Here is a 26,563-nt window from a genome sequence, read left to right on the forward strand (position 1 = left end):
GCAAACAAATAAAACCAAAAACAAAATCACTTACATCACTGTATGAGCACTGTAATTTTAATCGAAACAAAAGTAACCTGTCAGGGTAAGGCATCCGCCCCCATCAAATTTCAGACCTCCAGCTCTTGACTGCATTAGCTGGGGTTTGGGAAAGACAGACATTTATATGTAAGTGTGTGTGTGTGTATATATATATATATATATCCATCCATCCATCCATCCATCCATCCATCCATCCATTGGGGGGTTGGGGGGGGGTGCTGGAGCCTATCCCAGCAGTCTTCGTGCAGAAAGCCAGTCCATCGCAGGGCAGACACACAGACACAGACAGTCACTCACACACTCACACACACACACATATATATATATATATATATATATATATATATATTTTTTTTTTTTTTTTTTTTTTTTTTTTTTTTTGATATACCATTAATGTAACTATCAACTGATTTTGTGTGTAGGTTTAAGCATGTATTTTTAGCTGAAAATAAAAATGTAAATATATAATTAAAAGATTACTTAAATAACAGGAAGTGTGGCCATGCAGAGCGGCATGGCGTGGGGCCTCACAGTAGCACTGGACCCCAGCAAACATAGTTACCTTGTAATGATGTTGTGACAACCCATTGTTTTGGTGCCCAAAACACTGAAAGGTAATTGCTCGGAAAGGTGTACGAATGTCATCTGGCAGCACTGATAACCTTGCCACTATGTTGTCACAACCTCTATATAAGTTTCATTATGTTATGCATAGAACTCCATGGAACTTTGTTAAGTTGCCAACAGGTTGTCATAATACCATATGTGAACTCTGAATAATGAGGTTGTGACAACATTGTGACAACCTTGTTCAGACAAAAACAGCCACACCTTTTGATAACGTTGTAGCAATGCTGTAAGAAAGTAGATAAAGTCATCACAATGTTGCACGTTTCCTGGGACTCGGAATAAGAGAGACTTTGATGTGTAAATAAGTTGTTGCTGATAGGTTTAAGATGTGTACATGTCTTATTTGTGTTGTTATGTTTTGGACTGTAGGGTAATGTGTGCGTTTAAGGTTTATCATGAAGGTAAGTTGTTTGGCCAAGTGACCTACTTCCTATACCATCTGTTTCACCCAGCACTTAGCAATGATTAACCACGGCTGCTGTGTTCAATAAAAGAAGATTTGCTGTGTTTTCCTTTTTTTTCTTCGTGTTCTTTAACAAAATTGAAGGACACAGGACACAAAAAGGAAATATTTCAATGGCTGTATTATTTCATTTATAGAGTACAAATTAATACAGAATTCTACAACATTTTCCATGTACATATCTGCCAATGGCAATGCCAATACATATAAAGACATTTTTACAATGTAGAAATTGGGACTACTTCCACCTGAATTAGCATTATTGAAAAATGTAATATTTAATTCTATAGGCTTACAGATACAATAAGAATAATACAATCTATACATTTTAGCACAGTAACTCAGTGATACCCCTAAACATTTTGCTTTTACAGAATAAAATACATACATCACTAAACATTGATTTAAAATATCGGTCAAATCTAAATATCTGTACATCTGTCTGAAGCCAATAGGATTTTAATAACATTGCGCCTCCCTACAATTTATTTAGCATAATGTTTTAAAATTGTTTATCAACTGCTGCTCTGAAGGATAACAATAAGTAAATACAAAAACCCAATCCAAAAAATACAGCAGTAAAAAAAGAAAATACAGGTTATATTCAAAATTTGACAAAGCCTGATATTCAGATTGTAGTGCTATGCAGAGAGTAGAGGTAGGCTTGTATAATTTGCAAAGGTTTTAAACTGAACTCTTTTGTCTTTGTTTCCTTTGCGGCAGCTCAACTTTCAAGTAAAATCCTCATCTTTTGATCTTCACAGGATAGCATAAATATACCAGCTTTTACTCTCTTGGACATGGAGGAAAAGTGACATACAACCAACAACATCTTTATTTGCCAGCTTAAGTGTAACCTGTTTGAAAATCATTAGTTGAGTATTGAACCACTCAAACAGCTGGTGTACAGATACCTCTCCTTTTCAGCTGCTATGAGAAAAAGATTAGGATCACACAGCAGCTTCACATAGTATGGTTCCCACTGTTTGAAAATATCCCCCATTAGAAAAAACTAAAAAATGAACAAAATATAAAAACTCTGTAGCTGAATAGCAGATAGTTTCATGCTATAACTCTATAACCATTTGCCGTTTTTTCATCAACTGGTTTCCAAAGTTATGCATCATATCACAAAGGCCTTTAGGCCTACAGTCAGAATCATGAAAAACAGCAACTAAAATTACTAAGTAAAATGAAAATAAATCTGAAGTTTTTTGGAAGGAATTTCACAGTGCTCGACTATACCACACTATACCAACCTTGTAGCATTCCACTACAGACTTCTGAAGAGTTTGCACAAATAATATTAAATGGTCATAACCTCAGCATTAAAAGCCATGTATGCCACAAGTGTCTCTTTAAGTCAGGTTGAACTCTTCAAAGTGAATCCTCATTATAGTGTCTTTCACTGCTGAGAAGATCAAACGGATATTTTCTGTGTCTGTGGCGCATGTAAAATGCGAGTACATGCGCTTGCGTTCCGTGTTCTGCTCTTCATACATTTTGAGAATAAACTTCATTGCATTATCTGCATCACACTTAGGGCCTGGAAAGAAACAGATTAGCCTGTAGAAACTTTGTTGCAATATTTTGAACACAGTTAAAAAAATACTCGTTCTTGGATGGTTATGCCTGATTTGCTATGCATCATGTTTCTTAAACTATTTTTTGATAAGATCAGTTTGGCCTATTAAAGATTAAATAATTTGTATATATTGTATATGTGGCTAATATGATGTACTTGTATTAGTGTGTTTACTTAACCTACACAGTGTGTATATTAAGCCTCTCACCCCGGTATTCAGGAAAGTAGTCTGCAATGTGAGACTTGGTGATTTTCTCTTTAAGGATGTCTGTCTTGTTGAGAAAAAGGATGATGGAGGTATTTTGGAACCATGGGTAAGTGACGATGGTTTTAAAAAGAGCCTTGCTCTCATCCATACGGTTCTGTAAAGGAGGAGTGTCAAACCAAACACATACAATGCCAAAAACATTAAGATTCCCTTTAATTAATACCCCTCCCTCAGTTTATTTGCAATTTTTGAAAAGAACATCCTACCTCACTGGCATTCTCAAGCAAGACCTGGTCATATTCACTCAGTGCCGCCAAGAAGATTATAGAGGTCACATTCTCGAAACAGTGAATCCATTTCCTCCTTTCTGACCGCTGACCTCCCACATCAACCATCCTGCAACACATAGGAACATATGTCACAAATTGGGCAAGCAACATAAAATGCTGTGAAAAAGTATTTGCTCCTCACCCGATTTCTTCTATTCTTGCCAATTTGTCACATTTAAGTGTTTCAGGTCATCCAAGTAATAATGATAATGTAATAGTGATAATGATTTAAAAGATCATTTCATTTATTGAAGATAAAATCAATTAAAAAGCTATTTCACCTATGAAATATTTCACCCCCAATGGCAATCAAATGTTTTCAATAACTTGTGAGTCATTTACATCGCTGTGGGGGAACCTTGGCACACACTGTGCAACTCTTTGCATAATTGTTTTAATTCAACCACATTGGAGGGTTTTGGAACATGAACTGTATAAGGTCTTGCCACAGCATCTCAATAGGATTCAGGACTTTGACTTATCCATTTCATCATCATCATCATCATTATCATCGTTGACCGCTAGTCTGGATAGGGTCGCAGTAGCAGTTGGGAGAGCAGAGAATCCCAGATGACCCTGTCCCCCGCAACTTCCTCCAGCTCATTCCCGGGGACCCCAAGCTGCTCCCAAGCCAACTTGGAGATATAATCCCTCCATCGGGTCCTAGGATGACCCCGTAGGGTTGTCCCAGTAGGCCATGCCTGGAACACCTCCACTGGGAGGCGTTCAGGGGGAATCCGGCACTCCTCCACACTAGTGGCTCTACTCTGAGCTCCTCCTGGATGACCAAGCTCCTCACTCTATCACATAGCATGTAGCCCACCAGCCAACGAAGAAAGCTCATTTCTGCTGCTTGTATTTGCAATGTCGTTCTTTCAGTTATTACCCACAGCTCATGACCATAGGTGAGGGTTGGGATGGAGATCGACCGGTAAACAGAGAGCTTCGCCTTTTGGCTCAACTCCATCTTCACTATTACAGTCCGGTACAGTGACCCACATTACTGCTGCTGCCTGTCCCATCCTGCATCTGATCTCACGATCCCTCTTCCCGTCACTCGTGAACAAGACCCCAAGATGCTTAAACTCCTCCACCTGGGGCTCACCTGGAGTGAGTATGCCATCCTTTTCCGGGGCAAGACCATGGACTCAGACTTGGAGGTGCTGATCCACATACCAACCGCTTCACATTCAGGTGCAAACCATTCCAGTGAGCGCTGGAGGCATCCATGTGATTCCGCCAAAAGAACAACATCATCTGCACATAGCAGAGATGCCACCCTCCGGCCTCCACACGGAATGCCCTCCTGACCCCGGCTAGGCCCTGACACTCTGTCCATGAATATCACAAACAAGAGTGTAGACAGGGCACAACCCTGGCGGAGTCCAATGCTAACACTGAAAGAGTCTGACTTAATGCCGAGTATACGGACACAGCTCTCACTCCAGGAGTACAGAGATTGGATGGTCCGGAGTAGTAGCCCTGGCATCCCGTACTCCCAGAGGACCTCCCACAAGATATCTTGAGGAACATGGTCATAAGCCTTCTCCAAGTCCACAAAACACATGTAGACTGGGTTGGCAAACTCCCAAAGCCCCCTCAACACTCTGTGAGAGAGTGAAAAGCTGGTCCATTGTTCCACAGCCGGGACCGAATCCACATTGTTCCTCCTCAATCTGAGGTTCAACTATTGGTCGGAGTCTCCTTTCCAGCACCTTTGCATAGACTTTCCCAGGGAGGCTGAGCAGTGTGATACCCCGATAGTTGGCACACACCCTCTGGTCCCCCTATTTAAAAATAGGGATCACCACCCCAGTCTGCCAGTCCAAGGGTACTGTTCCTGAGGTCCATGCAATATTGCAGAGGTGTGTTAGCCACGACAGCCCCACAATATCCAGAGCCTTAAGCATCTCTGGTCGAATCTCATCCACCCCAGGTGCCTTGCCATTGAGGAGCTTACCAACTGGAACTTGACACCCCAGGAGCCTCTGGCTCTGACTCCTGTGAGGGAGGCATGTCTCTTGGATTAAGGAGTTCCTCATAGTGCTCCTTCCACCAACCAACAATATCCTCATTTGAAGTCAGAGTTTCTCCACCCTTGCCGAATACAGCTTGGGCGCACCCACCCCAACCACTCTGAGTCGCCAGACAGTTGTCCAGAACCTCTTTGAGGCCAAACGAAAGTCTTTTTTCATGGCCTCACCAAACTCCTCCCATTCCCTGGATTTTGCAGCTGCCACCTTTTTAGCCTGTCAGTACCTATCTGCTGAATTGAGAGTCCTTCGAGCCAACCAGACCTAAAGGCCTCTTTCTTCAGCTTGACGGCCTCCCTCACCACCGGTGTCCACCAGGAGGTTCTTGGGTTACCGCCCCGACAGGCACCCACAAGCTTTTGGCCACAGCTACGCCTGGCAGCTTCAACAATGGAGGTTTTGAACAGGGTCTATTCAGGCCCCATGTCCCCTACCTCCTCCGGGACATGAGAAAAGCTCTCCCGGAGGTGGGAGTTGAAACCATTATGAACTATTCGCTTGGGCCTACAGGATCTGACCATCAGTCTTCCCTTCCATCTGATCCAACTCACCACCAGATAGTGATCAGTTGACAGCTCAGCACTTCTCTTCACCCTAGTGTCCAGAAGATATAGTCCCAAGTCAGATGAAACGACAACAAAGTCTATCATTAACCTTTGACCCAAGGAGCTCTGGTACCATGTACACTTATGAACATCCTTGTGTTCGAACTTGGTGTTTGTTATGGACAATCCATGCCTGGCACAAAGTCCAATAACAATTCACCATTCGGGTTTAGATCGGGCAGGCCGTTCTTCCCAATCACGCCTCTCCAGGTCTCCCAATCATTGCCAACGTGAGTATTGAAGTCTCCCAGTAAGACTATGGAGCCTGTAGGCGGGATCCTTCCCAGAACCCCACCCATTCGCTCCAAGAAGGCTGAATACTCTGACCTGTTGTTTGGTGCATAAGCACAGACAACAGTCAAAGTTTTCCTCTTTTTTTAATTTTAATTCACATTGAGGCGACCCTCTCGTCCACCGGGACAAACTCCAACTGCATGATAGACTTGTGACTATCCCCGCACCCACCCAGCGCCTCTCACCCTGTGCAACCCCTGAGTAGGAGAGAGACCAACTATCCTATATCCTATCCAGGAGTTTGGTTCCAGAGCCGACACTGTGGGTGGAGGTGAGCCCAACTATATCTAGTTGGTACCTCTCAATATCCTGCACAAGTTCTGGCTCCTTACATTCCATGTACCAAGAGCTAGTTTCTGCTGCAGGGGCCTAGGCCACCAAGGGCCTCCCTGCAATCTCCCACTGCCAATACGGCACTACACCGCTCCCCCATGCTGGACCTTGCAAGTGGTGGCCCGAAGAGCCCACATGGCCTTCCCATGTTGCCTCTTCGGGCTGAGCCTGGCCAGGTTACGTGGGCTGCCCAGCCACCAAGTGCTCGCTGTGGAACACTACCCCCAGGCCTGGCTCCAGGGGTAGGTCCCGGTGACCCTTTCCCAGGCAGGGTACACGATTTTTTGTGCATGATATGCATGGAGTAGTTTGGATCGCATTAGTCTGGGTCTTCACTCCAGACCTGTTCACCTTGGGAGACCCTACCAGGAGCATATTGCTCCCGACGACTTAGCTCTGAAGATCCCTAGACCACACAAGTCCTTCCGTCATGAGAAGGCCCCGATCCAGGAAGAGTTATCCATTTCCAAACCTCAATTAATTTTATTTTGCTTGTGTGCATCTGATCGTTGTCCTGTTGTATAACCCAACTATGCTTGAGCTTTACGTTACAAGTGGAAAGGAGGACATTCTCCTTCAGGATTTTCTGATAGAGAGCAGAATTCATTAAGGTCCCACAGAAGCAAAGCAGTCCCAGACCATCAGACTATTTGTGGATAATGACTGTGGTTCGCTGGAGTCCCAGAGTCTTAACAATGGCTTTGTAAATCTTCAAAAATGATAGATTTCAATTACTTTGTTTTGCATCTGAATCTGAATCTCTTTAGAATGTGGTGTCTTTTGCTCCTTTTCAGGACTTTCTAGTCAAGCAACAAGTACTCTGTTACAGAGGACAGTAATACCTTGATATATTTCCCACCCCTATACAAAAAAACATGCCCCCTCATCTTGCTTCATAGGAAGCAAATGGCTTAACAAAGTCTGTGTTTGTATGACTATGTTTAAGTACAAATTCAGTCAGCTAAAAATAACTTGTTTAAGAGGTGGGAACAATATAGAAATTTTGAGGTTGATTGTACAACCATGTAGCTAAGCTATACACACACGCAGATCCAACCGCATAATCAAAAAACATAGTCTGCTCTTCCCACTCTTATGGCTAGCTTTGTATTCCTGGATGGTGTTCTAAGATGCTGTTTCAGTTGCTTGTAAGGTTAAAAGGGTTGTGGGTGGAAGTGCTCTGAGTTGCAACTGTGAAGGAGGGTGAATAGATCATTTCTGTTTTGAGATTGAAGGTGATGGGCTAGTGGATGGGATTGTATAGGCCAGAGGTGTATAAATCTGGACTTTGAATCCAATATCTCATCCTCGATTTTGTGATCACTGTTCTGTGATCACTAGGTGGCCAGTCACTTACATCAATAGCGATTACAACTCCCAGTTTTTACAAAATACAGGACCAGAAACTGGATATGTTTCCTGGTGGTCTGGCTTTGACCGTAAAGACCACAATTTCCAGCATGATGTAGCACTTTGTGACAAGTGTCAAGTGTGACTTTAAGCCCTTTAGGGTATTCATATTTTGTAGTAGCAAAATATATAAGCACAAAGTTTATAGTAGAGTCTAATACTGAACCAACACCAACATTCTTTTTAATTCTGTTGTTCTAGAATAGTACTTCAATTTCAAATTCATAGTCATTTGCAAGCCAAGGGCAACAGCGACAGAGTTTTCTGTCCCAGCATGCCCCGTTCAACAGGCTTGTTAATTAACTAATAAATTGGATCAGCTACATTAGAGAAGAGAAAACACCAAAATGTTCAGGGAAGCAGTATTCCAGGTCCACAACCATGACTAAGAAACAGTTCAAATGTGAACTGGTCACGTCTGATCGGTATCCAGTATGCAGATAGCAAACACTACCTATTGGACTGGTATATTTCTAATAATAAATTTACTATACCTATAGCTTGGAATTTTAGCACAATGTTTTACCTGAATATAACAGAGCTGAGGTTAAAGGGATACTCTATAATTCCAGTGGTTGGCACTCTGACCCGCAGAATATCCTGGACAGTGGGCACGTAAAGAGCAGAGGAGATTCTGTCCATGTCATCCAGGTAACTATGCAAGAAAAAAAGATCACAAAAGTTTAGAACCAGAGTGTTGGACAGACTACAAATGAGTAATTGTTTTTGATCACAAATCTGTGCAAGCTTTTTATTTGCCAAGGAACACAATAGACAGATGAAATGCCATAGTGAGAAGAGCTCACTATTTGGCTGAATCTGACAGCTGATACTCTCTCCTCCTCTCATAACATTGCTGCATGCCATGGTCACTCCACACACTCTTTATGGCCACAGCATGGCGGGCGTCCAGTGACATTATTGTTTCCGGTGTCACACTACTTAGCATTGCAGCATAATTCTGAAACACACACACACACACACACTTTTTATAAACTAAAAAATGTTCATTGTCTTCTAACCATGCTGAAGCAAAGTACTGTTGCATTAAATAATGACTCAAATAGAAGTAAATTAAGCATTAAGAATTTCTTAGCATCTATTAGCATATGTATTAAAGTTTGTGAGGTTCTTTATGTTTCTCTTCTTGGGCTACTTCTAAAATAAAATGCTAACACTACAGTGTCTGAGATATGAGCGACAAAATTCCATTCTTTACAAATTGACAGCAAAACAGTCTATTCTTCATAAATTGACTTGAGTATGAATAAAAAAGTAGGTTTAGAATAATTTGAAAATATTTTAGAATAGTACAAACTCTCAATGTATGTACTCATGTATTTACTAAATACTATTAACCTCTGATGTTTAGGCTAACAAGTGCTTACTGTGTTTTTGTCATCTATGAATTGGATACGCAGGGTCTCCATGGCTTGGATCATGGCTTGAACCGCAATGAATATATTCTGGAAGACAAGCCTGGTGTAGTCTCTTCTGTCCTCCTCCGAGTAGCCCTTTCCATGGATTATTCTCATCTGCTTGATAAAGGTGCTCTTACCACTCTCCCCTGTACCTAAAGAGGTTTTAAACATATTGGTTTTTAATAATTTTTCCTGAAACACATATTTCTCCACCAGAGATGGGTCAGTGACTCAGATGTTGTCTTATGTTGATTGACTGCCAACTCAAGTCAGAGTTGCACTTAAATCACTTGCAACTTTCTCAAGATTTATGATTTGTTAAATTTCAGCCTGGAAAATCTGAACATAACTGATTAAATTACAACCGCCAACCTTAATGCGTAAAAAATATAAACTATCTGTTACCAACTTGCTGTTATGTGCATGACTGTGGCATCATGTTTGATACAGCTTCAAATAACAAGTATTTCATTATAGAAAACTCATTAGCTTGACAAAGCACTATACACAGTAACAGCTTTTTTGTTTTTTAAATGAAGAGGCAAACCAATTCAAAACTGTTAGGTAGCATGTACTTTGGGTGTATGTTAGCAAGCACACTGGCTATTCTAGCTGTGGTTTTTCTAAAATGTACCAAAGTTTCCGCTGGATTAGTTATTGTACTAGCTGGCTAGCATGTGCTATAGGAACTATAGACTAACTAACTGTTTCAAGTTGTTTTCCCTCTGTCCTTTAAACACATCATTTACTTTGTGTAGTTAAAGCCTTATTATTTGAACTTGACAGACTTTATAGGGGGTTTACTTTCACATAATGCAATGCCTTTAAAATTCTCTACTAAAGACTCCAGACTCACTTGGTCTTGCATACCAGTGACTCGAGACATGACTCAGACTCACATAAAGCAACTTGTGAACATTTCTATTCTCCACTAAAACATTCCTCTTCATATTTTTCTGGAACATGTTACAGCAGTCTTGTGACTCTGCTATAGTGTGCAACACAGACAGTGTTGCACATTCTACATTCCCCTCAAGGAGATAGTAACAGTAATCCTCCACATAAAATCTATTTTGACTGTTTTAGCTTAGAATGAAAAACAAATACATGTAAACACATGTAAAATCTAAGCAGAGTTACAGGCCTAGGTATTTCTGTTCTTCTACAACCATCCCACAACTCCCCAAATTTCCAGTTGAAATAAGCTCTAGGACAGTGCTTACCAACCCTACTACCAGATATCTACCTTCCTGCAAGGTTCACCCCAATCCACCTGTAAAACACCACATTCAGGTAATTAAGACTTCTCAAGACAGATCAGAATGTTCATTAGGGTTGCAGCTAATCGCTACAAGAACGTAGATCTCCAGGAACAGGGTGGGTGACCACTGCTCTAGAGTCTTTTACTACTCTAGTCTTTTACTAAGTCTCTTTCTATTTAGCTGTGATTCACTGGAAAAAAAATATCACTGTCCCTCCAGAAGGGAGCCAATAAACCAGCATAGTAAACAACATTGAGCGGAATTTAAAGCTAGTTAATTATAATTAAAGGAGTTTTGTTTATTGATTAAATTTAGTTTTATTAATGTGCTGCTACTTCCTACTAGTCAGATTGTGGTGCTATGTCCCATATAGAATCTGTTATTACTGGTAAGTGAATATTGTTATGGTTTAAGCTCTGCCTAATGAATCAGCTGAAAGGTTGTGGTGGAGTTATTGCCCTTTAGTAGGTAATTGAGGAACCTCTCTGTGACAGATGTGCCAGTTCTACAGCAGATCATCTGGTCAGTACTCAAATCTCTTTTACTGTTACACAGATGCGTACAGAGAATTTTTGTTGCTGCTTGCATTTCCTCAAACAATACCTATATTTAGAATAAACAAAAACTAAACTAGTCTTTTAATTATTATTATAATTTTAAATGTTCATTTACTGGAAGCCACTGATCATCTTCACTAACAATCGACAATGACCTTACCAATGGTATTAACAGAAAAAATGAATTGAATTGGATAAAAAAAGAAAATAAAAGGTGTACCTATTGCTGACATAGGCATTCAAGTGGCACACACAGTTTGCATAATCTTCATGGAAAAGCATTACCAACAAAATGGGATTCTCTGGAGCACCTGCACCAAGGTCAGCACTATCATATCCATACACATATCCATCAGCTAGAGGTGTAAGAAAAGCAGAGCTGGACTTTTCAGCAGTGGAAAACAATTATTTATTATAATATTGACTTCCTTGGGGATGAGTTGGAAAGATGTTTGAGATCCACACACTGTTGGAGAAATGTGTGGCTGATTGGACAGAGCGCAGCTAGCACATATGAGCACAAGTTGAAGTTAATCCCAAGTTCATCACAAATTTCAAACCTTGACCAACAATGGCTTTTAGTGGTTTGATTCTAGACTTAAGTTTGGTGAGGCTAAAACTGGCTTCCTATTTACCAGCTTCTTATTCAAATTTTCTTAAATGGTGTGGCAGACACAGGCACCAGAAAGCAACTCTGGCATCATTTAAAGTGGAGCAGATTCTTTGAAAAAGAACCTGGTGGATAAGATGCTAACTGACACTTTGTTTAAATTTGTTCAGTTAAAAGTGAAAAGATTGGCAGATTGGAAGTCACAAGAGTGGAAGTGTTATTAACCCCATAGGGTTCACGACCACTTGTAGCCCCAAGGCCTCTGAGCAGGTTAAGGCTGATTTCACTAAAATGATTTGACTGATTGCCATCAAAACCTCACAAAAATGTGCCAGCATCTAGTGAAAAACCATCTCAGAAGACTAGAGGCTGTTTTTACAGCAAAAGGGAAAATCTGCCTGTTAATATCCTTGATTTAGTGGATACATTGGATAAGCAGATGTTTACAACTTTTAGTTAATCTAAGAAAACTAAAACCATTATCAATAACTTATTATTATTTTTAATATTCTTTCCCAACATGACATCTTCTTCTATGATACTTTATGAAATTTCAGAATACAAAACAAATAGTCTGAGACCATGTCCCAATACAGATTCTTTTCTAGATCCTCTACGGATCTAGGTCATCTCTTTTGGACTACGAGATTTAGATTACAATGAGATTTAGGTCATGCGAAATGGCCCTGTAAAAAGCTGGACTCATTGTGGTCATTATACTATTTTTGTGTGGTATGGATCATTGTCCTGCTAGAAGACCCAACCATGACGTTATAGCTTTTTGGCAGTTTTTATATACATTCTAATTTTTACTTGGTTCCTTAATGTTAACTAGCTAGCTTTAATCTGGCTGGTTAACCAGGTGCACATTCAAACTTAAAATGTTGCATGATTGTTTGTTATAGATTCTGGATTAAACATGTTTTGCTGAAATAGTGTGCAACAGGCTTTGACTTTTGATGAATGTGTCAGAGGTGTTACCCAGTCCACATAATGAAATCTATTAATGTTATCTACAAATGTAGTTGCTGCAGCTTGGTGTGCACAACTGTTGAAGAAGTTAGAAGACATAATTTTTAGTATTAAACACATATTTAAACAAAACGGCTATTAACACAGAAATAGAGGTGTGTTGAACACTTGTGTTACACAAGCATTTTAACTACTGCAACTGCGAAGGCCACTATTGGCATTTTTTTTTCCCACTTAGTGTTATATGAGATCACTCTAAATAAAGTATAATTCCTAAACTGTGGTTAGGGGGGCAGTAAACAAAAAAAAAATACACATTTTACAGCACCCAATAAATGTTGGACTGAAGCATAAGTAATCACCTGCTTTCTGCTAATATAACAACCTGAGTAAGGAGTGAAAATACTGTGCTGGGCCTCTTGGTACTTCATGGATTTCATCATGCCTTGTATAATAACAAGATTTCCAAGGCCTCTGAAAGTAAAATAGCCCCAAAACATCACAGATCCTCCACCTTACACACAACAGTGGGTACTAACTCACCTTTAGTGTTGCTATAAATCTGTATTTTTGTATCTTCTGACCACAGACCCTTCCAGTCAAATTTTCAGTAGTGTGAACCTTAAGATATATTTTTGCCATTTTAACTATCCTGTGCTTGGGGACAAAATATACTTGCATTCATTTTGGGGTAGGTTCCCTATAGCTCCAGCTGAGTTCTTAATTGTTCAAACAGTGGATATGGTCATTTTCAGGCATAGAGCTGCTTTTATAGCCACTGACTAATTTAGGAACACACATTTGTCTTGTTTCATTTGTGTATTCCTCAGTCTTCCCCATTTTCATGAATGGCTAAGGGAATTTGGCCTCATATGAGAGTCCTTGAAAAGTGCCTTTTAAAAGAAAGTGAAAGTATCATGGGACACTTAATTAAGTTTTGTTATCAGAAAAGAAAGAAGTGACAGGATGCTCTCTCTGTTTAATAGTGTTAATTTTGTAGTTGTTGCTCTAATTTTAAAGCTCCTTGCCCAACTGAATAACAAATGTCAGTTTTAATTTACCTCAGATATAGTTTTAGAACATTTACAATGCACTTGTGTTTTCTAATCAATGAGAATTGTTGGAGGGCTTATCTGTAAACAGGTTTTTCAAACAGTTTTGGTTATGATAATGTTATCAAGATGACTATAAGGAAGCATTACACTGCATATGTTCATCTCTTCTTCCTTCTACCAACCAAGCCATGGGCACACCTGATTAGCATAACTCAGCACAAGGAAATAAACATATTCAAACTGGCAACCAGAAATATGAGAATGATTGGTATGTTAACGCTCATCAAACCTTTATAATTTCTACACTGTTCACCAAAGCGTTTTTCATAAACCCAATTATGTTCTTAAAAAATGTGTTTCTTTTCTGTCACACCCTGTTTACTTCATAAAAACTGGAGATAATCATTTGACCAGATAGTATCACAACACAGCGCATGTTTTCAAGGCCACAGTCAGAGGATAGATATACGGTTTTGCATTTATTTACATGAGGCACTAAACATATCCACTCTGCTAAAAAAAAAATTCATCTGCTTTATGAAAACCAGCACACTACAAGGTCCCAGACAGGACTAGACTAGAATCTGTCTTTAAAATAAATGTGCCTGTCAGCTAGATTTTTTAAGTGGGCAGAAAATGACAAAAAATCCGTTCATAACAACCCATAAAAAACAGCAGCATACCTAGAAGTAACAGCTTTAGCTGTCGATGTGCATCATTTTTGTCCATTCTCAGCTGTCTCTCAATCTCTTTGTGGATCCTGTAACTCTCCCTCTCTTCACCAGACATACAACAGCCATCCATGTTCCCAAAGTTTTGCTTAGAACAGTATCCCTGTATGTACAAGACAGTAAAAGGACTGGCTTGGAAGGTGAAGAAGCTCCCTTCTTCAAATAAGAACAGTGTAGGTCCCACAGCAAAAGGCTACAAAACTGTAATCTCCTTAATAACCAGGAGCTATGTATGTGCTGCACAGGTTATCCACAGACTGGTTGTGGATACTTTCCTCCTTCTGGTGTAAATGGGGCGTGTCACACTGCAACACAAGCCTTGCACTAAACCTGAATGAACTTCATTTTTCTCATTCTTTCCTAGTGCCTTCTGTCCTTTCATTTCTGCTCACTCTCTTCCCTCTTTCTCTGACAAAATCAAATGATGAATAACAACACATGGGAAGTTCTGTATTATAAACTGGAATAATTTATTCCATAACAGTTAATTAGAAAGCATTTTAGACAACTGTTCTAATGACAAAAAAAAGAGCAAAATCCAAGTCAAAGAGGAAAGTAGAAAACAGCACATGGCAACTTGGCAGTAATGTTTCTGAGCAGAATGCAGCTACATAGCATCTGGTATTCCTCCAAATGGTTCACATAAAGTAGAATGAAATTTAGAATTTGATCCAGAATTTGGTCACACTACAGAGACTTCTAACCAAGGCTAATTAGCAGTCAAAAAAAACCCACCCTGTGCAACAGAGGACCTGGCACAAATACAAAGTGATAGAGTTTTAATCATTTTCTTCTCTTGGAGTGCATATTGTTGAACAATTAAATTACCAAACCCCATACTGGCACCATAAACATCCAGGGAGGCATGTTCCATTTTCAAATGGCTAATTCATTAAAGTATAATATGAGGCACCTCAGACCGTGGCATATCAGCTGATCACCACTAACATGGGAGGAATGAAGTATGTACTGTACAACCGGGGGTTGAGTCAGACTCACAATTCAAGTGCAACTGCTTTTGGTTTCAGGTTAGTCCACTAGAGCCCTACAAATTTCTTTAGTTAACGAACTGAGGCCATTATCTGCTGTGTGGATCAACAAACGTTATGCACAGTACCAGTGACCACCAAAAAAGAAAAAAAAAATATGAGAATACTGGTGTTACTCATTGGAAATGTTTCATAAATTCTTACCTGGGGGCAAACGTATATGGTATTATTTTTATTATATAAAAAAATAAAATGGCAAACAACAATGGATGCCATTACAAATTGCTTCTATTAAACAGCACATTTGTTTTCCATTCCCAGTATGTATTAAAGCCAGCACTTTTGATATCTTTCAGAGCTCAACTCTGATCTTCAGACATAATGAATTTTCTCAAACACAGAGAAGCAAGAGCACACCATACATCATAGTAGCATCATACTTTACAAATACAACTTTGTGACTCAGTGTCTCAAATGGTATTTGTAAGAGATTAGTCTGAATGCTTGGCAAGAATTACAGGCAAGTGAAGTTTAATTTGAGATCTTAGGAATGATTTAAACTTCAAATTAACACCAAAAGCCCTTGGAATCATGAGGACTTCTAAAAACATTTGGACGGTAAACATCACACAGCAGTAATTCCACCAGTTACTTTCTAAAATAGCAGCCCTTCATCAATAAACAGTTACAAACCTGATGAAAGCACATTTAGAACAAAAGGGAATTCGATGTTCATCAAAAACATATATACACACAAGCGCACACACATCACTGAGATTGCATTAATTGCCTTCACTTTCTCGAGCAATGTTAGGAAAGACCACAATTTTTCCTTAGTGAAAGACTGAGCAATGTTTGTATATATCCCACATTATCAAATTATTTCATTTACAGGGGCTAATCCTTTTCTAGAAAGCAGTTCGGTAAGGCAGTCTTGTTTTAGACAAACTGACCTCTAGGCCAAAATCAATAACTATGTCAGTAAGAGTATTCAATATTGTACTGAGGGTTTTTTGGTATTTGATATAAATGACACTAAAAATGCAGATAACAATATGGCAAAATGCTAGATCCACCTAATGAGAAACTTTTGGGCTCCTTGGATACTTGGCACCAATTGAAATTGACAAATTAATGACTTCAAATTAGTTCAATGTTCTGAAATACTGATGAGTAAAATGACTTAGCAATTTGCAGAGTGAACACTAATTGTGAAGCAGGGCTAATTTACAAGAGCAAAATAGCAAAGCAAAATATCCCGAAGACAATACAGACAGGTGGTGTGTTAAGGAAATAAACTAATAACATTTTCAAAATGAAGGGGATAGTTAAATGTTAGTGGTGCAAATATTAATTTGGCAACATATAAGACAAGCATATTTAAAAGCAAAATGTGGCACTTGTAACATACTACTACTCAACTCCTATCCATCTACTGTTATTCATCATGAAGACAACAAATGCATGGTAATCTGACTTCTTTTAGAATAACCACTGAACTTGCCAAGTTTCCTCAGGCTTTGAAAAAAACGCCATTACCAGCTGAAGTACTTGAATACAGTGGACAATGGTTTTAATTATTTTAACAACCACTCGTCCCTCAGAGAATAACCATGTAACATGACCAAAGTGAAAGAACAAATGCAATTACCTTAGTAGTTAACCAAATGCATACATTCTTCAAATTGTAGACAGAGAGAAATTCGATACTGAATTAAACCAGATTCCTCAGAAAGAGCAGGAGGGTGAAAGCATGTCTCTTCCGAGTGCATTTACTGCTTGTAATCATAAAAAGTTCATTAACATAATTTCTTCTTAAAATGGATTAACAACTGAAGATGGACCCTGTGAACAAGCTCCAAGGTGCAAATAAATATTTATGCAGTAGTGAGCAGTTTGTATTAATTGATATTATCGTCCAAAGATAAAAAGGTCATCAGTCTCCAAATTGCCCTTGAGAGGAGGGGGGAAAAAAAAAAAAAAAAAAAAAAAAAAAAAAACCCAAGATAGACCAGTACGATCTCTGCATGCCATTTATGAGTATGGTCAAGCTGTGGCCTGCAGGTGCTTCTTGAGCAGACAGAAACAAAAACAAAACATCTTTTAGACTAGATTGTATTCCTTCAGATTGAGCTGCAAGATGGTGTCCTTGACGGCAGCAAAGACGAATCGGATGTTTTCTGTGTCTGTTGCACAGGTGAAGTGAGAATAGATGATTTTGTCACTGTCTGGATTCAGGTCGACAAACATTTTCAGGATGAATTCCCTTGCTGCCTGAGCATCCCTCTGGGCACCTAGCCGTGAAAAGGGGGGGGGGGGGGATCAATCAAAACATCAAAAATTTACTCATCTTGCTTGATGTCTTGATCTGCTGCATATTGTGAATGTTTCACTATCTGCACTTTGCAAACTCTATGCTTTATGTTTAAATGTGTTTGTCAAGATATATTTCTCTGAAATAAAATGTAAAATACTCTTAGTCATTGCAAATTGGAAATCATAATTTTCTTCCATTTCTCATGAATTTTTGAGTGAAATATGCAACCAGGGAGAGTCTCTGAGCTAACTCACTGATGATGGGTAGTGGGAAGGGGTAGAGGTGAACCTTTAAATAATCTTATTGTATTATTCTGATTTTTATGCATGCCATAAAAATGCATGCCATAAAAATAGCATTCAACAGCATTAAGAATTAAGACATCAATTAATAAATGAATGATGTTTTTTTTTATTACAAATTAAAACAGAGGACCAAACAGGAAAAAAAAAAATGTAAAAATCAGCATTATTATCTTGTCCCCATTATAAAAATACCTGAGTTACAGAAATAACTCTACAATGCATTTGTTGATGCACACAAAAGGAATGCATACTACAATCTACTGAACTATCTACCCATCCACTTCTTTCTTAAGAAAATGAACTTAATATTCTAATCTTCCACTTGGCAATCTCAAAATCTAGATTTTTCACACCACTCACCATCATACTCAGGGAAGTAATCCACAAGATGTGAAAACATTATTTTCTCCTCCAACAGGTCTTTCTTGTTCAAAAACAAAATGACTGAAGAATTCTGGAACCAGGGGTATGTTATGATTGTCCTAAACAGCGCTTTGCTTTCCTCCATCCGATTCTGAAGGGGAGATAAGACACCTTTCACAACATTGCACGTTTACCAAGTCATCTTCAAAAGCTACAAATGGTGTACTTTTAAAAGCACAAGTGACAACGCTGGTTCCATTCTAAAAAATTCTGCATCCTCTGCAAGTTACACTGTACATTACCCATAGAGAGTGCAAATACTGCAATAGAATGAATGAATGAATAAATAAATACATACATTTAAAAAATTCAAAAACACTGTTAAAGCAAACCATAAAACCATCCCACCTACAATTTGATAGTAGTAGTAATGGGAGTAGCAGAGTTCAGCGAATTCAATTCTTAGATAACCGTTCCAAATGTTTTTCAGTTCTGAAGTGATCTAAAGCAAATATTTACCATGCACTACTCACAAAAAGTTATGGATATTTGGCTTTCAGGTAAAATTTATGGAAAATATAAAAAGTTCACACTACAGTAATATTATATCAATGAAAGTAGGGCATTTAAGCAGAAGCATGCAAAGATGATTTCCTCCTCTCAAAAAATTTTTTGAAAAAAAGCCAACAACAATGGTGGGTATACCCCAACAAAAAATGTCAAGGTCTCAAAAACTTGTCATGTGCCCTTGAGCATCAATTACAGCTTGACAATGACGTCTCATGCTGTTCACAAGTCAACTTATTATCTGCTGAGGCATGGCATCCCACTCTTCTTGAAGGGTGGCCATCAAGTCATTGAGGTTCTGGGGTACAGAGTTATGAGCCTCTACACAGCAACTCAACTTCTCCCATAGGTTTTCTATGGGATTCAGGTCCGGAGAAAGTGCAGGTCACTCTATTTGAGGTACCCCAGTCTCCAGCAGCCGTTCTCTAATGATGTGACCTTTGAGCACTGGAGCGGTCACCATGAAGATGAAATTAGGCCTGTGTTGTTCATGCAGAGGCACAATGACTGGATTAATGATGTTAATCAAGTAGTATGGGCTTGTCACTGTACCATTCATAAAGCGCAGGGCAGTTCTGTATTGACTAGACACACCTGCCCACACTGTAACCACCAGCACCTTGCTGTTACGCTCCTTGTTAGAAAACAGCAAGTTGTGCAAAAAGTACTAAACCAGTGAACAGTTGGACGTGCATTCAAAGGTTTAGAGGTCACACTGAGTTCACCTGTAAAGGTAAGAGTGCATTTTAGGTTCATCCTAAATTTCAGTAATTCCTTTCAAAAAGTGAAACTTGTATATTATACTCATTCATTACACACAAACTGATGTATTTCAAGTGTTTATTTCTTTTAATTTGATGATTATAACTGACAACTAATGAAAACCTCAAATTCAGTATCTCAGAAAATTAGAATATTACTTAAGACCAATACAAAAAAAGGATTTTTAGAAATGCGGGCCAACTGAAAAGTATGAACATGAAAAGTATGAGCACTCAATACTTAGTTGGCGCTCCTTTTGCCTGAATTACTGCAGCAATGCAGCATGGCATTGAGTCAATCAGTCTGTGGCACTGCTCAGGTGTTATGAGAGCCCAGGTTGCTCTGATAGTGGCCTTCAGCTCTTCTTCATTGTTGGGTCTGGCGGATTGCATCTTCCTCTTCACAATATCCCATAGATTTTCTACAGGGTTAAGGTCAGGTGAGTTTTCCTGGCCAATTAAGAACAGGGATACTATGGTCCTTAAACCAGGTACTGGTAGCTTTGGCACTGTGTGCAGGTGCCAAGTCCTGTTGGAAAATGAAATCTGCATCTCCATAAAGTTGGTCAGCAGTAGGAAGCATGAAGTGCGCTAAAACTTCCTGGTAGACGGCTGCGTTGACCTTGGACCTCAGAAAACACAGTGGACCAACACCAGCAGATGACATGGCACCCCAAACCATCACTGACTGTGGAAACTTTACACTGGACCTCAAGCAACATGGATTCTGTGCCTCTTCTCTCTTCCTCCAGACTCTGGGACCTTGATTTCCAAAGGAAATGCAAAATTTACTTTCATCAGAGAACATAACTTTGGACCACTCAGCAGCTGTCCAGTCCTTTTTGTCTTTAGCACAGGCGAAACACTTCTGACGCCGTGTCTTGTTCATGAGTGGCTCGACATAAGGAATGCGACAGCTGAAACTCGTGTCTTGCATACGTCTGTGCGTGGTGTTTCTTCAAGCACTGACTCCAGCTGCAGTCCAGTCTTTGTGAATCTCCGCCACATTTTTTAATGGGTTTTGTTTCATAATCCTCTCCAAGGTGCGGTTATCCCTATTGCTTGTACACTTTTTTCTACCACATCTTTTCCTTCCCTTCGCCTCTCTATTAATGTGCTTGTACACAGAGCTCTGTGAACAGCCAGCCTCTTTAGCAATGACCTTTTGTGTCTTGCCCTGCTTGTATAAGGTGTCAATGGTCATCTTTTTTTACAACTGTCAAGTCAGCAGTCTTCCCCATGATTGTGTAGCCTACAGAACTAGACAGAGAGACCATTTAAATGCCTTTGCGGGTGTTTTGAGTTAATTAGCTGATAACAGTGTGGCACCAGGTGTCTTCAATATTGAACCTTTTCACAATATTCTAATTTGACAATGAATTTGGGGTTTTCATTATTTGGCCGTTATAATCATCAAATTAAAAGAAAAACACTTGGAATATATCAGTCTGTGTGTAATGAATGAGTATAATATACAAGTTTCACTTTTTGAATGGAATTACTGAAATAAATCAACTTTTTCATGATATTCTAATTTTATGACTAGCACCTGTATACTCTGACATCATGAATAACAGCAAATAGTTACAATGAGCACTACTCTGGCTCCCTCTGCTGATCATTCAGACACAGACACAAACCTCATTGTCAGATTCCACCAGGACTTGGTCATATTCACTCAGTGCCACCAGGAACATGATTGAGGTGACATTCTCAAAGCAGTGGATCCACTTTCGTCTCTCTGACCGCTGGCCACCCACATCTACCATTCTAGCAGAGACCAGAGTAATCAGATGCACAAGGGCAACACAGGAATGACAGCATATACCATAAACCACACACTACACAGCAGCAATACAAGAATATTGGAAAGTAATTGTGCAGCAACACAGATGGGGGAAAGAATACAGTAAATTAACTATTCAGGTCAGTGAATAACCTTGAGATTAGTTTGAAATTAAGGGTACACCAATTTAGAATTTATAGGCCAGTAAGATACCTGATAACACCTTTGTGTAGCCAAAACAGATACAAATAATTGTTTTTTGTGCATTTTAAAACGTTCACACTATAATTCATGTGTAGTGAGTGCAACACAGGTTAGTTTTACATAGCCAAGATGTGGTTAAATATTTTAGATTATTTATGAGCATTCCAGAGCCACATACAGTGGGAGGTGAACATTACATTAGCAGTCTTGCTCTATACTGCCAAGGACTCTTTCAGTGGTACAGCAGTGGTATTCCTTAATGGTTAGGGAATCGATCTTCTGATTTTCCATGTGAGTGATGGTGGCATCATCCACTTTACTATTAATTTGAGTGAGCTGATAAGAATAAAAATTCCCAGCACAACTGATTACATGTGCATCACTGCATAACTGAGCTAAGAACAGAGTGAAATTATCGGTTGCATGTTGATATGAATATGAACTACAGTTTCTCCATGCTTATCTGTGAACGAGGAGAATATGTTGGCCGTTGATATACTGTGCAGCCCTAATTACAATAGAATAAGCTTCACGAGAATGGAACAAAACACAAAATCAGGAACAAAGTCTACCTGAATATGACACTCTGGAGGTCAAAAGGGTATTCAATAATGCCAGTTGTGGGCACTCTGACCCTGAGCACATCTTGCTGTGTGGGCACATACGATGAGTCAGCAATACGATCCAGTGAATTTAGGTAGCTGAAGAGTAAATGTATATGTTAGAAATACACAACCCAAATTTACTTTTTCTGTAATGATCTCTCAATTAACAGAAATTTCAGATGGCTTAAAGGGCAGCCAACTTTGAAACCACCGAAATTCAAGTAGTTAGTTCCTTTATGTATCAAAGAAACTGCCATTGGCACAGGCTAAGTGGTCACATGTTTCACCAGCCTACTGTTGGAGCTTTCGGTTTCAGACTTGAATTAGCACTGGCCTTAAAAGACCCCACTGTTGCAGCCTGCTGAAACAAGAGGACCTCCCAAAACTTGCACAAAAAACATCAATTATGCAGTAACTGGTACATTAAAAATGTTTGCTCCCTCCAACATCAACACGGCAGGAAAGGAAGAGGCCTAATGAATCAGGCCTGAATCCAAACCTAAATCCATGCATTGATTTTACAGATTCTTAAACCAGTCCTCACAAAGATGAATGTCTGCTGTGCACTCACTATTTGGTAGAATCTGACAACTGGTATTCTCTCCTTCGATCGTAGCACTCCTGGATTCCTGGGTCATTCCATAAACTCTTAATGGCATCTACATAAGGATTTACAAATGTTGTAACCTTCTCTACATCCACTTCTCGAACAATATTGGCATTGCCCTGTATGATGGGAGAAAAACAAAGGGTTAAAAAAGGCGTTGGGTATTCAATAGGCCATGCATGGATTGCGATGTTGTGACCCCATTTTACCACAAACTCATGTTTCTGAAAGTTACTAGTAGCAAAGCATGACCCATAACTGTGGTGCTTCATCAAGGTTGCAGTGTTCTGTTATATTTCAGTCAACTGCATGCAGATGAGAAAAACTAGGCTTCCCTTTAGGCTCATCTAGAAATGGAAAAGAGGTGCCAGCACATTTCTGTAAGGCAATGAATTTGTATAATTAATTTTATAGCTTGGAGGGATAATCTCGTTAGGGCTGAGCTGCGTGATTAACCGAAGTGATTTTGTCTCTCTCATGGTATTTGTCTCATGAGTTGACCTACTTCATGAGGGTGCACCCCCTGGGAAACCCTAAATGATACACAGATGTCCATCAATAATAGCACCAAATTACATATCAAACCTTTGAATGTTCCCTGATAATGACTTAATGGACTTGTTGACTGAGCAACAGTTTACTAAAGTCATGGGATCATGCAAAAAAAATATGAAAGAGCTTACTGTTTTGCCCAAGACCTCAGAATGAAGTTCAGCTTTACTGGGTAGGCCACTCCTTATCTCAGCTCAGTGAAAGCAAGGTGAAGGTTGGGAAAACAACTGTACCTTATTGTGTTCATATTTGTAGGGAATCTGTAGGGTGTCCATAGCTCGGATCATGGCCTGAACCGACGTGAAGATGTTCTGGTAGACCAACTTGGTGAAACCCTTTTTGTCCTCCTCAGAGTAGCCTGAACCGTGAATGATTCTCATCTGCTTTATAAAGGTACTCTTTCCACTCTCTCCAGTCCCTACACCACAGAGCCAACAAATGGAAAAATAAGGGACTCTGTAAAATACACAAAAATCTTGCAAAATCAACAGAAATAATATGATAAGCACAACAAAAATTAAAAAATGCAACCTAAGCCCTACACCTGCTACCTCCTCCCAACTGGTCCATACCATCAGGCAAACGTATACGGTTAAGTAGGCCACGGGGAGGCAGTTGACTTTCCAGCCGCACTAAATGGCCAGTAGTCTGCGAGGAGGGTCGATAGTTTCTTAGAATCACAGGAGCCTAGGCGTGCCCTCAGCAGTGAAAGAAACCAGCGCTCTGATTTAGCTCTTGGTCATCTCCTATGCAAGCGACGGAGTGTGCTGCCTACATTTTCAAAAGGTCTTTTGATATGACGTCCAACCCGTAAATGTAATGAGCATATATTACAGTCAGTATTAAAAAATAAATAAAATACATAAATAACAAAAACAAAACAGTGGGTGACTGCTGCAGGGCTGCATTTGGTCATAAACACATAATGGAACTGGTCCGCAACACGGAAGACAAACATTTACCGCAACTCACTGACACACGGTCTCCAACTCTACCCTTGCTTTGTCGGACTAAAATCTATAGTATGTAATGCTGAATTGGTTGTAGTCCGCTAGCCGATGGACTGACAGCGTTCGGATTACTCTTAAACACCCACGTTTGTACAACTGCACATGCCATTTTGCCTACCTTGGAAAAGGCGCCTGGATAAACTGTAGCTAGAGCCACACTTGACTTACTTCGAGCCACAGTGACAGCAATTAACTCTGGGAGAATTTGCATTTGCAACCACTTTGTTTAAGCGAAGCGGGGGAAGTTTTGCATAATAAACCACAGCCCGTAGGCGACAAAGCCTACTGGATACCAGATTGGGTTTGTTTGTTCGAAGTCAATTTGTTCTCCTACCGAGTAGCAATAGCTTGAGCTCCCGACGGGCGTCTTTCTTGTCCCTGCGGAGCTGCCTCTCAATTTCGTCGTTGATCCGCCTCGCTTCTTTCGCCTCTTCGCTGAGGCAACACGCCATTATGGAGTCCAGAGTCATGATTCTCCGAATGAAAAGACCAGAGCAGCGATTTGCGCGTTTAGGAGCTGTTCAGTAGTTCCATTGAGAAAAAAACCCGTCCAAACATGGGTGTAGGTATTAATAATTAGCTAGAGAAATAGTTCTTCTGTAGTTTACCAGGGTAGAAGGAGTGGGCGATTCATAAGAGGTCGACGTAATTCATCAACAACAGTTTTTGCAATTCTGGATAATCCCGTCTGTTTTTAACCAGTGGCAAAAACTTGTAGCACACGACTACACAGAGTCTACTAAGGGCGGATGTAGTTATACTCGCATATCCCTCACTTTAAAAGCAACAGATCCTTTTGGCAGAGTGACTCCATAGCTAGTGGGTTTTGTTTGCCATGGGTAACAATCTCAGTCCTGTTTTGTTTTGTTTTTTTATAAAATCAATGTTTTCCTCCTGCGAACGAAGCAAAGGTACTGTCTTCTTTTTCACGTTTAACCGCACTCTCTGTAGAAAACATTGCATGTGTAGCGCGGTCAATGCATTAAAATTGTTTTCCCCAAACGCTCGACTCCGGGCGTGGTAAAACTGAATATGGCGGACTTTCACTCCAGTTCCTTTCGAACCACTAGCCTGGAACAGTTGTCTACTGGAAAATCCACAGAAAATATAACATCATCAGGCATGTACATGTCCCGCATTAAAAAGACGGCCGTGTGAAACTCATATATTTAAAAAATCGTAGGCATTCAGCATCAAATAAATTCCAGTTTAAGCGCACGCGAGTCCTCTTTCGGCTATTCCATATGTAATTTCATTACAGACACCATCCGCTCCCTGCCATGTGACGTTTAAAGTCGAGGAGGGTGTGTTTGGCCAAGAGGAAACGCAAGAGGAAGCAGTTTATACAGCGTGTGGGAAAGAAACACGGCTTAGCGCTCATCTTCTCGTGGGAAACCTGCAAGAGTAACATTGTCGTTTCTTTCTAACATTAAAACGAAGACAGTACTTGTGAATGTACTCATTTGACCATCTTCATGTTTCTGTAGGGACTGTCTTTGATTGAAGTCGAATAAAACATACACAATGCTACAGGTGGAAAACAGTTCAGTATGGCATGTAGCCGGTTATTGCGGTAAATCAAAATATTTTCTTCATAATTGCTTAACCACATATACCCAATGAGCTGTTTATGTAAAGCGTGATCGATGTCCATTTATAGTTTTATCAAGGTAGTTTTGGTCATTCTTGCGAAGCAGACCGTATGTCTGAAAATTGTGGCCATCATGCAGATAAACACACCCCTTCTAAGACGCTTCTCCTTCTGGGTCGCGGCGGGAGCTGGAGCCTATCCCAGCGGTCATCGGGCGGAAGGCGCAGATAAACATATAATTTAGATCAATGGTAATATTTATGATGCAGCCAATTATTAAATTAATGTCTCTATTACTTTTACTCCAATTCCTATTACCGTGTCCACATATGCTTCGCAATACTGATATCACTGATGTTCTTTTTT

General features: G+C 39.8%; 2 protein-coding genes across 2 annotated transcripts; both read right to left on the minus strand.

Moving 5' to 3' along the window:
- Positions 1-1,269: 1,269 nt before the first annotated feature.
- On the minus strand, positions 1,270-14,934 carry LOC108443860 (guanine nucleotide-binding protein subunit alpha-14-like). The gene is made up of 7 exons (XM_017724743.2): positions 14,493-14,934; positions 9,321-9,505; positions 8,739-8,893; positions 8,459-8,587; positions 3,195-3,324; positions 2,929-3,082; positions 1,270-2,681 (listed from the first exon to the last, which is right to left on the minus strand). Exons 1-7 carry the CDS (start codon positions 14,611-14,613, stop codon positions 2,494-2,496), a joined length of 1,062 nt encoding a protein of 353 aa, XP_017580232.1. The 5' UTR covers positions 14,614-14,934; the 3' UTR covers positions 1,270-2,493.
- A 57-nt stretch (positions 14,935-14,991) lies between these two features.
- On the minus strand, positions 14,992-25,900 carry gnaq (guanine nucleotide binding protein (G protein), q polypeptide). The gene is made up of 7 exons (XM_017724742.2): positions 24,941-25,900; positions 23,830-24,014; positions 23,009-23,163; positions 22,405-22,533; positions 21,483-21,612; positions 18,512-18,665; positions 14,992-17,823 (listed from the first exon to the last, which is right to left on the minus strand). The coding sequence occupies exons 1-7, from the start codon at positions 25,074-25,076 to the stop codon at positions 17,633-17,635; spliced, it is 1,080 nt and encodes a 359-aa protein (XP_017580231.1). The 5' UTR covers positions 25,077-25,900; the 3' UTR covers positions 14,992-17,632.
- Positions 25,901-26,563: the final 663 nt, after the last annotated feature.

Source organism: Pygocentrus nattereri, chromosome 23 (assembly GCF_015220715.1).
Source record: "Pygocentrus nattereri isolate fPygNat1 chromosome 23, fPygNat1.pri, whole genome shotgun sequence".
Taxonomy (NCBI): Eukaryota; Metazoa; Chordata; class Actinopteri; order Characiformes; family Serrasalmidae; genus Pygocentrus; species Pygocentrus nattereri.